This window comes from Numenius arquata, chromosome 3 (assembly GCF_964106895.1).
Source record: "Numenius arquata chromosome 3, bNumArq3.hap1.1, whole genome shotgun sequence".
Lineage (NCBI taxonomy): Eukaryota > Metazoa > Chordata > Aves > Charadriiformes > Scolopacidae > Numenius > Numenius arquata.
The window spans coordinates 31,228,950-31,243,916 of record NC_133578.1 but is presented as its reverse complement, the minus strand read 5'-3'; the positions used below and the strand labels follow the sequence as shown (position 1 = coordinate 31,243,916).

The window sequence follows — 14,967 nt, the reverse complement described above, 5'->3', positions numbered from 1 at the left end:
CAGCTATTCTAATCTTCTGCCAAAATGCAAACTAGCAATTTGAATGCATATGCAGCTGAAAAATGTTTAAAAGGAAATTCAAATGTAAAATACACAGATATGCAAATATGTATATATGCACATTGCACACTAGTTGGGCAGGAAGTATGTTTTTCTGAAGATCTCTGAAGTACCATGAAATATTACAGTTGCTACATATGAACAGGTAGAAATTCATGTATATTAGGATACTTGGCTAAAGATACTGTCACATCACCAGACAGTTGTTCTTCAGAATGCTTTAATGTAAATGGTATGACTAAAACTAACTATAACATATTTTCTTGGTCTGAGAAAATACATATAACCAGAATTATATTATATTCTGTGTTGTTTGCGTACGCTCTGAATAAAAGCACAAAACTAGGATACGAGCTAGAAAGGCAAAGAAACATAACTGATTCCAGAAAAAGTGTTTTGACTGTAATAAAGATTACTTTTGCAATGGTACCTTTTCTACTTAGAAGCTGCACATACAGTTGCCTCTGATAGACAAAACCAATTAACCACTCTGCAGGCAGCCACAAAGGTCTATGTGGGAGCTCAGAGAGATGGGAGCAGTGAACAAGCCATTAGTTCTCTCCAGAGGAATTAATTTTCATAGGCATGTCTTTCATCACTGCTAATCAACCATGATACACGTTCTTTCTGCCAAACTCCCCGAGATCTATGGATAGACTTCTGCAGAGTCATGAAAAAACCCACTGTGCACTTTATGTCCCTGCCCAACCTATAGTAGGCAGCAAAATTGAGCAGTGAACTGCACAGTGTGGGGATGCAGGACAGGAGAGCAACTCAGTGCTGGCTCATGAGTGATTCAGTATGTGAAAACAGTGAGGGCTGCTGTAGGGAAAGAACAACAGGCACAGTAAGAAGGGAATGTAAAAAGAAAAGGTTTTTCCTTTTACAATGACAAAGAGCATAACAAGCAAAAACTTGTAAAGATTAAGATAATGGAGAATTGAGGAATAAGACATCACAGAGAACGGGACAAATGTGAAGGCCAACAAAAGTATTTTGTGCCTACATTGGGTGATATTTGTAAGGATTGATTCACTCAAGTTTATTGTATCTGCTTACATATTGCAATAGCCACAAGACAAAGATTAGAAGCAAACTCATAAGCAATCACTCTACCATTAAAATTTATAGTATGCTGTGGAATATTTCTTCCATCTTCTTGGAAGGAGGAATAGGTTAGTTCTTTCTATTTCAAGTGGGAACAACATGTTTGTATACCATTATTTCCTATAATGAAAAGAGAGCCCATTTCATTATTTTGATAATTGTATCTGAATTCTGGCTAAGATATGGACTAATTTTCACGCTCTCCCATAAGACTCATGTAGCATTTGGGATGAAGATGAAAGCCTATATAGCAACTTATATATTAGCTTTAACTATCTGTTAAAAGTTGCATCATGAACATACTGCATAAGGACTTCTGCCCAGAAGTACCAGCCTCACTTTTGGTTACCATAAATAACTGTCACTAGAATTTTAATAATGTCTGGACAAGCTGATCTCTCATCTGGAGAAATCAGAGGAGGGTATACAGGTAATAAGAGGAGTGCCGATATTTTTTTTTCACCCTATTGATAGTAATTATTCACATTTCTCAAAAATAATTACTAACATGGAAACTTTCATTCTCCTAGCCACTTCTCTTAGATGGATCCTTACTATTCATCAGATACCATTAATCATAACAGAGCTTTACCGATGTAAGCAAACCCTAGCAATGAAGGTGCAAGTAACTAGATTTTCAGAGGACAGGAATTATATTGTTTCTATACTTTTGTGGGCATGTTTTAAAAAATATCCATTTCATATGAGAAAAGCAGACCACTTGTGTTTTTTCTTATGGTTATACGTTTAGCAGGTCTTACCTAGTATTTCCTTAGCACAGTACCTAATAGGGAACAGAAGTGATAAGGTTTCATTAGCTCCTCTAATTAAAAGTTTTAGTGTCAGCATGGACCAGAACTGCTTATAAGTGCTCAAGAAAACCTGCCTGCGTGAACTAAAATAAACAGTTGTATGGAGGGAAGTAGACATTTTTCCTTACTAATTTTGCTTCATTAGCAGAGGTACTGTGAAAGTTTCCACTTAGATTTAACCTTAGGGCATACTCACAGAGAACAATGTAGAAAACACTCAACAACCATACCCCAAAAACTCAAACCAGAATGAGAATTTGCTTGGGAAGATTCCAAAGTGAACACCTGAATATTTCTAGCTGGCCTCAGGCACAATAAGTTGCACTCCCAAAAAATGCAGGTGCCTCGCAAGACTTTTAGGAACCTCGACCCTAGCTTTTTTCCTAAAGGAGCCTTCCTACCATACAGAGCCCCACGAACTCCAGGGCAGCCCCACACCACAGCCTGTGTGGAAGCAAGGCTGAAATAGGGTTCCACACTTGCAAACATTTACTTGATATCTTTATTATCTAACTTTACTACAGCTCATCCGGGTAGTCAAGCTAAGTATCTTTCTGAGTATGTGACAAACAGATTTGGACCTTCATAGTTTGATTTCTAATACATAGAAGTGGCATGCTGAATAGCTCAATGAAATCTTTTCAGAAAATCAAACTACTGTTTTATGTGCCTAACTTTAGGAGCTAATTCAGGCACCCATTTTAACTTTTTTTCAAACAGCCTGAAATTTCATCAGTGTTGTAAGTTCTTACACCCAACTTATTCTGTGGCTCTTTAAAGTGGGTATTTGGAGTTTGTTATCCTGGTGGCTGTGTGAGTAGATTAAACATTGAGACTTCCTAGATGATGTATGCTACAGGAAAATGACAAATATGCAATATAAGTGATAAATATACAGTACACAACATGCAATGTGCCCTTGTGGCAAAGAAAGCCAATGGCATCCTGGGCTGTGTAAGAAAAAGCTTCGTGAGCAGGTTCAAGTGAGGTGGTGCTTCCCCTCTTCTCAGATTTGGCAGCACCAGTGCTGAAGTGTTCTGTTCTGCACTTTCCACTACAAGAGAGACGTGGCCATACTGAAGCAAGTCCAATGAAAAGCTGGCAACATGATTAAGAGACAGGAGCATCTGTTACACAAGGAGAGGTTGAAAGCTGGGAGTGTTTAGCCTAGAGAATAGAAAGCTCAGGTGGATGTTATCAGTGTATAAACATCTGATGAGGTGAGTAAAGACAACAGAGACAGACTCTTCTCAGTGGTGTCCAGGGATAGGACGTGAAGCAATAAGCACAAGTTCAAATACAGGAAAGTGTTTAGCCATTAACAAAACACCTTTCTTCCTGTGAGGGTGATTGAACACTGGAACAGGATATTCAAAAGCCCAGCAAGGCATGGTCCTGAGCAACCTGCTCTAGCTAATCCTGGGTTGAGCAGGTGGGTTGATCCAGACCATCTCCAGAGGCATCTTCCAGCCTCAGCCACTCCACAGTTCTAAATTGCTCAGAGCTTTAAATTCCTGGGAGCACAGGCAGGAATTCCCAGAGGAATTCCAGTTCCAAAGATAGACTTTGGAACCGACCACTAGCTCTACTGTAAAGGTATTAGATATACTTCCTGTATTAATCAGCTGCTAAACAAAAGAAAGCATTGCTGAAATGCACATCTAACATCACACTCCCAAGACACAAAAGCCACTATAATCAGATGGTTGTTCTCATACAGTTTTTTCAAACCGCACTGGCACAGCACCATCTTCTGGTGAGCAAAAAGTTGGATTTGTTTTCTTTCAGGCTTTGAGTAAAAAGCTCTAGCCATATCAAACATAATTTTCATACAAGAAATAGTAATGTTAAATTTAAAAATAATAAATTTAAAATAAACGATCTATAAAACACAGCTGTCACCAAAAATTTTTATTAACTCTTATTATCCCTAGAAACACACAAAGTGAAAAAATATCCCTTAAAATGCCTTACCCTCTTCATCAGGAGGACCACGTATCAACCTTGCTCTGATTTCTGCAAGTAAAGGAAAATACATATTGCTCACACAATAAACAATGAAACCTCAAAGCATACATCACAACGCAATGTTCTTCTGAGCTTGTACATGGACCACAATCACAAGGTCTGCTTTCTGGAAGAACCTTTGGATGAGCTTTAGAATATAGGAAGTAAGAACTGTTGACCTCACTCTAGCATGAGCCAAAACAAACCCATGAAAAATACAAGTGTGCCAAGTGGACCATGAACACATTACTGCTCGACCTGAATCTCCATGAGTAGGCTGCACAAAATCATGCAGGCCAGAGCTCATACTTTGAAAATAAGCCATTTTGAAGTACTCTGCTTGTTACTAGCTTGCTACAAATAACCTTAATATCACCATACTTCATTTTCATTTGTTGAGTTTTCCAGCAAGAAGATAACCGGTCAACAGTTTGATGCAAGTTACTTGATTATGCAGTCACTATTCAATTAATTCTGCCTTCTTGCACAACTAACTCAATTAGTAAGAGTCAGACTTGGCATCTGGTAGTTTCCCAAGTTTACATATAAGCATTTTTAACTAGACTGTGAAAATAGGAGAAAGGAATGAATACATGAAATAGGAAAATTCTAGACAAACCAACCATGAATGCTTAGCTTTGCTTGCCATATAAAATGGTGAGTTTCTCACAGTGGTACACATGAAAGATTTTCCTCCAATATTGTAGCGCTAGTATAATCAAAGTAAAATAAGCATATCTAAGCTCTCTTTTAAAAAAAAAAAATACAACTGACACCCTTAGGAAATAACTGAATCCACATATGTCTTTGTTTTGAAATGAATTGCTCTATGTAGAATGTAAGACACCCCAGGGCTGTAACCAGGCTACAACCACACACTCTGGGGTTTTACTGCACTGCAGGAGACCTTCTACAGTCATGCTATCAAATTCAGAGGCACCTATCGGCCTACCTTTCCTCAGGATGTCTCAGCTCAACACAATTTTCAAGCTGAAGATGATCAGAGGGCTGGAGCACCTCTCCTACAAAGACAGGCTGAGAGACCTGAGGTTGTTCAGCCCAGAAGAAAAAATGCTCCAGGGAGACCTTACAGCAGCCTTTCAGTACCTGAAGGGGGCCAACAAGAAAGCCGGAGAGGGCATGTAGCAATAGGACAAGGGTTAATGGCTTCAAGCTGAAAGAGGGTAGATCTAGATTAGATATCAGGAAGAAATTCTTTACTGTGAGGGTGGTGAGGCACTGGAACAGGTGGCCTAGAGAAGCTGTGGATGCCCCATCCCTGGAAGGGTTCAAGGCCAGGCTGGATGGGGCTTTGAGTAACCTGGTCTAGCAGGAGGTGTCCCTGCCCAAAGCAGGGAGGTTTGAGTTATATAATCTTTAAGGTTCCTTCCAACCCAAACCATCCTATGATTCTAAAGCAGCACAGACAGCACACCAGCTGGGCACTGCCACCTCAACTGTGCTTCAGCCCAGGCAGGGTGAGGCCGAGGGGCCGGCAGCTGTGCAGGCTCACCTGTGGCACCACTCAGCCTGAGGAGAACACAGCCTGGTGGCACCCGGGGACCAGCCGGCGGAGGCGGCGATGAGGGAAGGCCTCTGACGAGCGTCCCGAGGGGCACCCTGAAGCGGGGCTCTGCTCACCGCGCGACGGCCGCCTGATATCTCCCCGCTTCCCGCCACGCTCCTTTTAAAGGCTTCAGTGACGTCACCGCTGAAGCGGGGCTAGCCGTTAGGCGCGCACGTGCGCCGCCCCCTGCTGAGCCTCTGGAGGTCTCCGATAGGCGGAGGCGGGGGGCGGCGCGCAGGCGCAGTGCGTGGCCGGGCCGCGGGCGGGCGGGCGGGAGGCGGCAGCTGGCCGTGCCGCCGCCGGTGCGCGGGGGCTGTCGCTCCCATGAGCCGTCGCTGCCCGCCGGCCGCCGCCTCGCTGCTGCGGGGGCTCATCGGCCCCGCCGCGCTCTGCCTGGGCAGGAGCATGAGCCTCTGCGGGGCGCCGGCCGCCAGCGCCGCGGGGCCTGCGGGCGGCGGCGGCGCGGGCTTCTCCCCAGCGCGGCTGAGCCCGCCCTGGCTGCGGCTGCCTGAGGTGCCGGGCGCGGAGCCGCAGCGGGCCAACGAGCTGCTGCTGCTGCTGCCGTCGGCGACGGCCCCGCGGGGCCCGGCCCCGCCGCAGCATCACGTTGTCTACTTCCCAGGGGACGTGCAGGTACGGCGGGGCGGGCTGCCGAGGACGATAAGTAATGGCGGGTGTGGGCGGCCTGGGCGGCTGGCGGGGCCGGGAGCGGGGAAGCGGCGCTGGGGGGAGCCGCTGCCCGCACAGGCTGTCGGGGGGTGAGGATGGGATGGCGGCCGCAGCCCCCGCCGGGGTGCGGGGATCCCGCTGGGGCCAGCGGAGCGCTCCCCCGGGGGGAAGCAGCATCTCTTGGGCGCTCTCTGCCCGCTACCGTCGGGTAAACGTAGCGGGAACGGGCCGTTCTTGAAAGCTGTCACAGTCCTGCCTGCCGCGTTTCTGGCGGTGACGGCGGTGTCCGAAATGGTATCGGAGAGTCTCTGTGGGGAGCAGACAGGTGAGGACTCCTTTATCAGGGAGCGGAGCGATAGGATGAGGGGTGACAGTTTTAAACTGAAAGAGGGGAGATTTAGAATAGATATTGGGAAGAAATTTTTTACCGTGAGAGTGATGAGGCACTGGAACAGGTTGCCCAGAGAAGCTGTGGATGCCCCATCCCTGGAGGTGTTCAAGGCCGGGCTGGATGGGTCTTTGAGCAACCTGGTCTAGTGAAAGATGTCCCTTCCTATGGTAGGGGAGTTGGAACTCGATGATCTTTAAGGTCTCTTCCAACCCAAGCAATTCTATGATTCTATGAAATCCTAAAATGGTAAGTTTTCCTCAGCAGGCTTTGTGCCACATCTCTGTGCAGGTGTACAAACAGCCTGGACACCGTCCGGCAGGTATTTCATGGGCACTGATGCTTTCTCAGCATGCCCTGATGAAGGCACACGTTGTCTCCGAGTTGACAAGAAACTGAAAAGAGAAAATCTGAAGTGCTCTCCCTAAGCGTGTGGGTGACCTCTGTAAGGTTACATACTCTCGTACTCTGAGTAGTCAGCTAATCTCAAAAGTCATTACTTCTCATAAGCAGGGGTCATGTCTTTTTGTTCTGGGGAAAGGCATTCCTTTTATGTAAGATAAAGATGCAGAATTTTGTGGATTTTCATTCTAACGATTGGAATGGGCTAAGAAAACTACCATGATTACCATTCCTGGATATGGCTTTATTATTCCTTACTAAAATAAACTAATTAGTATTCTCTGCCATTATGACTTCAGAGGTGGTGATCGGTCATGACTTGGGGGTTAATTTTTTTCTAACTATGGCACATCCGGATGTGAACAAGGGGAATAAAGACTCCCTACAGCTGAATGAGAGAAATTTTCTTTTTGTGTGCATAAAAATAGAAAACTTATTACAAAGTTTTAAGTCTATTGTTTGTCTGTAATAAGATAATCGGTATTTCTGCCGATGGAGATAATACAGTGAAATTATGTATTCTGTGTCATACTAAGTTGAATAATACCTAAATATTCTCTTGGAATGAAGTCAACAAAAATTATGAATACTTCCATGTGCTTATTTTTATTTTATTTATTTTGGAGGTGTTAAAAATGTGTAGAAAAAGTATTAAAGTAGAATAAGTAAATCTAAATATGGCAGCTTCTTTAATGTGTTTCTTGTTCTGGAAGCTTAACAAGCAAGTGCTTCTAATGCATGTTTCTCTGTTAGTTACAGTCTTTCTTATGAATATAAGTACACTAGACAGAGCTGAAGTATTTTTGCAATGTAGTAATGTGGTTTTTTCTACTTTTTTTTATTTATTTTATTTTTCAGAACTATCATGATGTTATGTCTTGCCACCCAGAAAACTTTCAGTGGGAGAACTGGAGTTTTGAAAATGTTGCTACCATACTTGCTCGCCGGTTCCCTAATAGCTTTATTTGGGTTGTAAAGTGTTCTCGAATGCACCTGCACAAATTCAGTTGTTATGACAACTTTGTGGCAAGCAACATGTTTGGAGCACCAGAGCACAGCACTGACTTCGGAGCTTTCAAGCATCTCCATGCATTGCTAGTTAATGCATTCAGACTCTCTCAGAATATTCTACTGTCCCAGAAAAGTGTGCACAGTGTCAGCAAGGATGCAAAAATAGCTGCCTGTAAATCACAGCCACAGTCTGTTCCTACAACGAATGGCTGCTCATCCACAGAAAGAGAGAGAGATTGTGAATGCTCTAATAATTCTGCTATGAACTTCATTATACCGTCTGCTGTAGGTGCAGTGTCATTTACTTTGATTGGCTTCAGTAAAGGCTGTGTGGTTTTGAATCAGCTGCTTCATGAGCTGAAGGAAGCTAAAAAAGACAAGAATACAGATGCCTTCTTAAAAAATATAAAAGCAATTTACTGGTTGGATGGTGGTCACTCGGGAGGAAGCAATACTTGGGTTACTTACCCTGAAGTGCTGAAAGAACTTGCACAGACAGGAATTGAAGTTCATGCTCATGTTACACCATACCAAGTGTTTGACACAATGAGGTCATGGATTGGGAGAGAGCATCAGAAGTTTGTACAGACACTTGAAGAATTTGGTGTGGCAATAAATGACCAACTGCATTTTGCTGATGATGCTCCCTCCTTAGATAACCATTTCAGAGTTCATGAAGTATTTTGAGACTGTATGTATCTGAATAGTATATTCATTGTAAAAGCGCTTTTGATACTGTAAATGTTGTCATTTAGATTTACACCTTTGAGTAGATGCTTTCTGAAGAGAATACTAAATCAGTCCTGTGTTGCTGATAGATACTATGTATAAATTTCAGTAGCTTAAAAAGGAGCATTGGGACCCCATACTTCCAACAGATGCCACCTGATTCCTGGAAAGAAGTGTTATGAAGAACTATCCTATACTTTTGTTTTTGTTAAATGTGAATGTTTATTTTCAAACTGTTGGCAAAATTTTTAGTCCTGGGTGTCTAATGTCATGTACTGCCTTTAATGGGAGTTTAAGGTACTCAAGACTTTCAAATGTCTGGATACTTCCATTTAGTAGCTTTCAGGGCTAAAAACTCTGGTCTTTGTCAATAACAGACATAACGGTAGGTTTTTGGATTAAGGAAAATTATGATTGTTAGAACAATCTTAGTTATATATTTTCGTGAAAATTGTTTTAATCAGTTAATGAAATCTTCCAGGTTTGTAGCATTTCTCCTATTGAAACAGTGTCACAAATATTTACCTTTGGAATGATAGTGCCAATCCATTTTTCTTCTTTATATGCACCTTGCCTTTTCTGTCGCTGTAAAGTTTCATTGTGTAATATCTGCTAGTGAATGGGCATTTCACCTTGGGGCTTGAAATTTTTGACATAGCTAAGTGACCAAGAATGTTGATGAGAGTGTAACTTATTGCTGTTTCAACATACCTTGCTATTGCTTTGACTAACTTCTGTAAGGACCAGCAGTAATATCTGTATTTTCAAGTCAAGAGGTGTCTCTATCCCTGCCTTGAACTGGTGCGTTTTTTTTCTTGATAATTGCTGCATTGATGTTGATCTAAGTGGAGCTATAAGTACATAATGTATTAAAAGTTGCATAAAAATTTTAGACTGTGTTGACTGCAGCTGATTCAAAATGTTTCAGTTTGTTGAACTATTATCCCCTTTGAATGTATAGCAGTAGCTGCTTCTACAGCCAGCCAAAAATCTTTTTTCAGAGACTAATTTTTCTTACAGAAAAAAAGTCTTCTAATTAAATACAAAGCTGGACAAATCAGAATGAAAAGACAGAATCTAGTTCAGGCCCCAAACCTCAATGTTCTTCAGAAAGAATTGCTGAAAGAGGGACAAATGAGGCTATTAGTGGAAATTTTCTAATGTTGTAAGTAACTTTTTCCATTTATCTACAAATAAATCTTAGAATCACTCTTAAAGACAACTGCAGCTATTAAGAATGAACCAGAAGCTTACAATGGTTTTGGATTTCCTGGAAGTATAGGAATACAAAAGCAAGTTAGCTAATCACTGAAGATTACACAACAAATTCAGCTCAGCGCTGAAAAAAGCTATTTTGTTCAACTTTGTTCCTATGTTTGATGGCTTAGCAGTATCTTCCTCCCGCTTGTTTCTTCCCCTGACTCTTACACTGTGAAAGGAAAGTCCTGATTCATCTTTCTTCTATTTGCATCATTGAATCTTACAAGGTTCACTGGAGACAATATTTTCACAGCTCTTGCAGTGGTTGTGCACATGTTAGTGATCACTGCAGAATGAGAAAAGTGCGGTGAACTCTCAGGAGAATTTTCTTAATACTCAGAATATTAAGGGTGGTAGGATTATGCGCACAGTGTGTACCTTACAATGTGAATGTGAACTCTGTTGTTAATAATAATTAGACTAATGTACGTAGTTGATCAAAAGGGGAAATAATCTATTTTAATTGATGGAGAAAAGTGGAACATGCAATCTAATTATAACATTTTATGAAAGAATCTGAAATCTAGTTCAATCAGGTTTTTTCCTAAAACTCTTTCTTGGAGACTTTGTTCAATCCTATTTATTGATTACCTTCTTAATGGCTTTATAACAACTTGTTTATGTGTTGCAAGGAAGGCTGTTTCCCTTTTTTGGTCCTTTTGCTAACACTTGCGCTATACACAAGGACTTTTTTCTGGAACGGAAATATGAGTCACCAAAGAAAGTGGTTTTAATAGCTTACAAATTGCTTAGAATATCTTTGATTATCCACTTATAAAATAAAATTTAAAAAAAGAAACAACAGAAAACCCCAAAACACCCCACTGATCTTGCTCCCTCTCATTTCAGTTTCAGACTGACTAGGCTAACTTGATTATGCTAACGCTTGCCCTGTCCAGTAACAGCGCACATCACAGACCAATTTCTAAACAATTCTGTGCCAGCCAAAACAGCAAGAGTAGGTTGTTGCAAGCTTTTGGAAACAGCTATTAAAATACTGACATTTCATCAGGAGCTTCTGGATGGCTGTCCTATGAAAAGAATATTAACCTGTTTGATGGAGGCTGCTTACAATAACTGTTAAGTAGGCTCAAGTGTTGCTGTATTAATTTGAAGAATAAGCACTTTGTTATAAAACTAATCTTGTTTTGAGACTTCATGTTGTGGAGAGAAAACTCACTGGTTGTTTTTCATTGTCTAAACAGTTGTAGTACTCCGTTGGAATGTGCCTCTGTCATTCGCTACAATGCATGCTAAAAATAAATTTTGTAAACAATGTCAAAAGTAAACTATTTCTAATGGGTGAAACCACTTTGATGTGACCATAAAGCCATTAAACAAGGAATGTGCAGTTAAGTTTTGTGGATTAAGCTTTATCAGGTGTTTGATGGGGATCTAGTTTAAAGAAACCAGCTTTATTTGATAACTTTTCTCCAAGGCAGGCTTTGTATTTGTGTAGTCAGCATCTGTACGTCTGAAACAGCTTATAAGCATCTCGTATACATGGGAAAGCTGGCATGAAGTACCCAAGGGTGTGAACATTTCTATGTTAGGATGACATGGGTCACAGTTTGTATGAGCCTGTCTTTTTGATATTAAGGCAGTTTTTAATAAGTTTAGATGTAAAGTTAAGTGATTCTCATGCTTACTTACAGTGGTTTAGTTCAAGACGTTTCTGGTTTTGAATGCAGTGAGCAACATTACATAGTTCTTAGTAAAACATGGTATGTAATAGCTGGTATTCTTTATATTACATGCTTGTTTCTTGTACGATAGACAAGACATTCTTCAGATTTTGAGAAATGCTAAAATGTTTTAAGGTTTGCCTGTTAAATTTCTTTAAAACAGGGCTTAATTCCGTGAAATTACCCAGATTCTATGAGACTTACATAATTTTATTTTGTGTGCATCATCTTAAATACTAGGAACTTTGGTAACCTTTTTCTTACCTAGGACTAATTTAGTCATATCTCTCTAAATGCTACTGCGTAAATCAGCAACAGCCCCTAATTTTGAAAGGTGATTAAGGGTCCAAATCTTAACATAAACTGCTGAAAGGAGCAATCTTTTCTGTCCTCCCATTGATAACATCCTGCTGCCTCTCTTGAGGTAGCACGAGCATTTTATGGTGAGCTGTTCTATCTTACTAAATATTAATGCTGATATAGATAACTAACAGGAATGCTATCTATTTAAATAGTCTTAGAAATTATTTTAAATAAGACTGCAATGTCAGTTCAGGAGTTAGGGTGTTACAACTGTGGATATTCACAGATAAAAGTGATTGTGCACGATCATGTGTTCATTTTCCCAACAGGTTCTTTTTGAGCTATTTGCAAAAAGAACATCACCTGTTTTTTTCTCCCTCTCATGGTGCTTTTTACAATGCTGTCTTTCTTGCTAACGGTTACTTCACCATCTCTGCAGATAAACAATATTTGTTATCTGAAAGTTGAAGCACTGAGGTTAAAGTATACCCATCCATTTACCTTGAATTCTTATTTTAAATTCTTATGAGCTGATACAAGAGAGAAGTTAAAGAAGAGTAAAAATTTGGGAATGTGTGTGCTTTGTTGTGAGCCACATTTTTAGGTACATCACTGCCTAGCAGAATCCACAAACATGAATTTTGTGTCCGGTGTCCCTGTGCAACACAAAAGCAAAGGCCTGTGTCTCAGACTGCAATCCACAAGAGACAGCCTCTTCAAATCAGTGTTTGGAGTTACTTCTTCACAATCTTTTTAATCTCATATTGAAATCTCATTTCATTCTTTTTAAGGATGGTAGATTAAAGAAAAAAAAAAAGTTTACTTCTGATGCTCATAACCTGATGAAAATTTAGACATTTAAATATTGCTGATGGAGACCCTAGAGCAAGGCTGGCTTTCTGTTGGTCTTACCGGTCTCTGAACTCTGTTCAGATGCAAGATGAAGTATTAACAGCATAATTCACTCCTCCTGCTGACAAAAACTGCACAGGATTAGTTGATCCACGTCACTGTGGAACCCATGGAATTCTGATTCAGGCAGTCATTTTGCATATAACGTATTGTGGGTTATAAACTAATGATGGCTTTGTAGTTTATTTGTGTCATTAGGGCTTCATTACACGTTTTGAGTGACCCAAGAAGTGCTGAATTATACTTAAGCAAATGAACAGAAAGGCACCTGGTAGAACAAAAGGGAAAAATATATTCTTATCTGGTTTTAGTTCATGTGTATAAGCATCTTATGTACTTGAAAAGGAGCAGAATGCCATTACTTCAAGGTTCAGAATAAATTTTCCTTCTTTTAGTAAGCTTTCAGAGAGCACTTTCAGTCACGATTGTTAGTTTTGTTTGTTAAACTGGGCACTTCAGAGCTAAGTTGTTTCTAAAGAAAGCACTGCTGCAAGACACAGAAAACAGTCAAGGACGTAGCGATGCTGAAGTGCAAACCAAGGCTCGTCACGTCTCCCACACCAGAGTTTACCCTCTGAGCTATACTCCTAAGCCTGGGTGTCAGATAAAGCTATGGCGTCCCTTACAGGCTATCCGCATAGCTCTTCTTTCTCATTCCCCGTCATGAGAAATACATTGATTTTGTGTGATGGAACGCAAAAATTGTCCGTTACTGTGATCTCCATTATTGTTGCAAGCAATAGCTTCTGAGCGTTTTTGTACAAACAGCGTTGCACGTGGAGCAGCACGTTTTACATGGTTGAGCAATTCTTTTAATATTTTCAATCTGGTCTTAAAAATGTTGACTGGGAACAGATCTGAACTATTGGAAAGGAAGTAATCTGCTCTTGTTGCTCTCAGGAATCGCCACTTAAAAGAGATCATTGCTATCAGGAGTTAGCATATACAGAGATCAGAATCTATCCCCGGTTCCGGAGTCTGACCCAAACCAAAATAGGACATCCTTTACCAAAAACTTAGATAACTGGAAAAAAATAATAGCTCATCTGTCCTTCTAGTAACACTGACTCTGCTTATTGAGTTGTACTGACTTAGAGAGAATCCCTTGAAAAATTTACTGTCTCAGAACTTGTGTCTTCACCACCTGTGTTGTCTGCTTGGGAACATCTAAAGGTCTCAGGTTTGGGAAGACACATTTTGGCCAGAGGAAAATAGAAGTCTGCACAAGAATTTTTTTGAAGCTGTGAAGTAATGCGTATGGAGATCACACCGTATGTAATATAACCTCTACTACGGTCAAATCATCCCCTTAGTCAAGTTAGTCCTGTTGTGGGACTAACAGCGTGAATGAGGCCAATACTTTAATCTTGCACATTTAAAGAGTCAAACCCTTTCACATTAGGCATTTAACTTGACACCTGTATTAAGAACCTAGAGCCTGTGTGCCTCCTGGAGAGAAACACATTCTTAAGTTAGTTACATCAAATCTTCAGCACATATACGATGGGCAGATTTTTAATGACCTGTTTAATAGTTTGACAAGAGAATATTTTGACCTAATTTTTTTCATTTGATTCTTTCCACAGCAGCCGCGTCAAGAAAAACGTAGAAAACATTTATCTTCTGAAATTATTTGTCATCCTTCATATTTCATATGACCAAGAATAAACAATTCTTTCTGGGTGTTGATCTGCAATGAATTTACATTTTAAAAACCTCAGTTACCAAATTTTTAGAGTAATTAAAAGTTTGGGGTAGGCCAAGTTCAAACTGCTGATTTCAGATACTGTCTATATTTAAGTATCTTAATTCATCCTGGGCAGTCTGCATCACCTGACTCCTCTGTTGAAGACCCTGTTTGAAGTGGCTAGTTTGAATGCCTAAGATGTTCAGGGTTTATTTTTCAAATACCTGTTACCACAACTTCATCTGTTTTGTGGCATGATCCCATATTGCTTTAGCTCTCTAAAGGACAAACCTCCACAAAATGTCAGTGGCTCTAGTTCTTTTGTGTTATTTCAGCAATGGATTTTTAAGTGTGGCTACATATATTCT

The 14,967-nt window shown here is 40.7% G+C and overlaps 1 protein-coding gene across 1 annotated transcript; it reads left to right on the top strand.

Moving 5' to 3' along the window:
- Positions 1–5,877: 5,877 nt before the first annotated feature.
- Positions 5,878–8,710, top strand: C3H2orf69 (chromosome 3 C2orf69 homolog). The gene is made up of 2 exons (XM_074145760.1): positions 5,878–6,186; positions 7,871–8,710. Exons 1-2 carry the CDS (start codon positions 5,878–5,880, stop codon positions 8,708–8,710), a joined length of 1,149 nt encoding a protein of 382 aa, XP_074001861.1.
- Positions 8,711–14,967: the final 6,257 nt, after the last annotated feature.

What these genes read in the sequence shown, in the direction of transcription:
- C3H2orf69 (XM_074145760.1), top strand. Translation starts at nt 5,878, where the DNA reads ATGAGCCGTCGCTGCCCGCCGGCCGCCGCCTCGCTGCTGCGGGGGCTC. An exon ending in ACTTCCCAGGGGACGTGCAG is followed by an intron (nt 6,187 to 7,870) that starts GTACGGCGGGGC and finishes TTTATTTTTCAG; the next exon opens with AACTATCATGATGTTATGTC.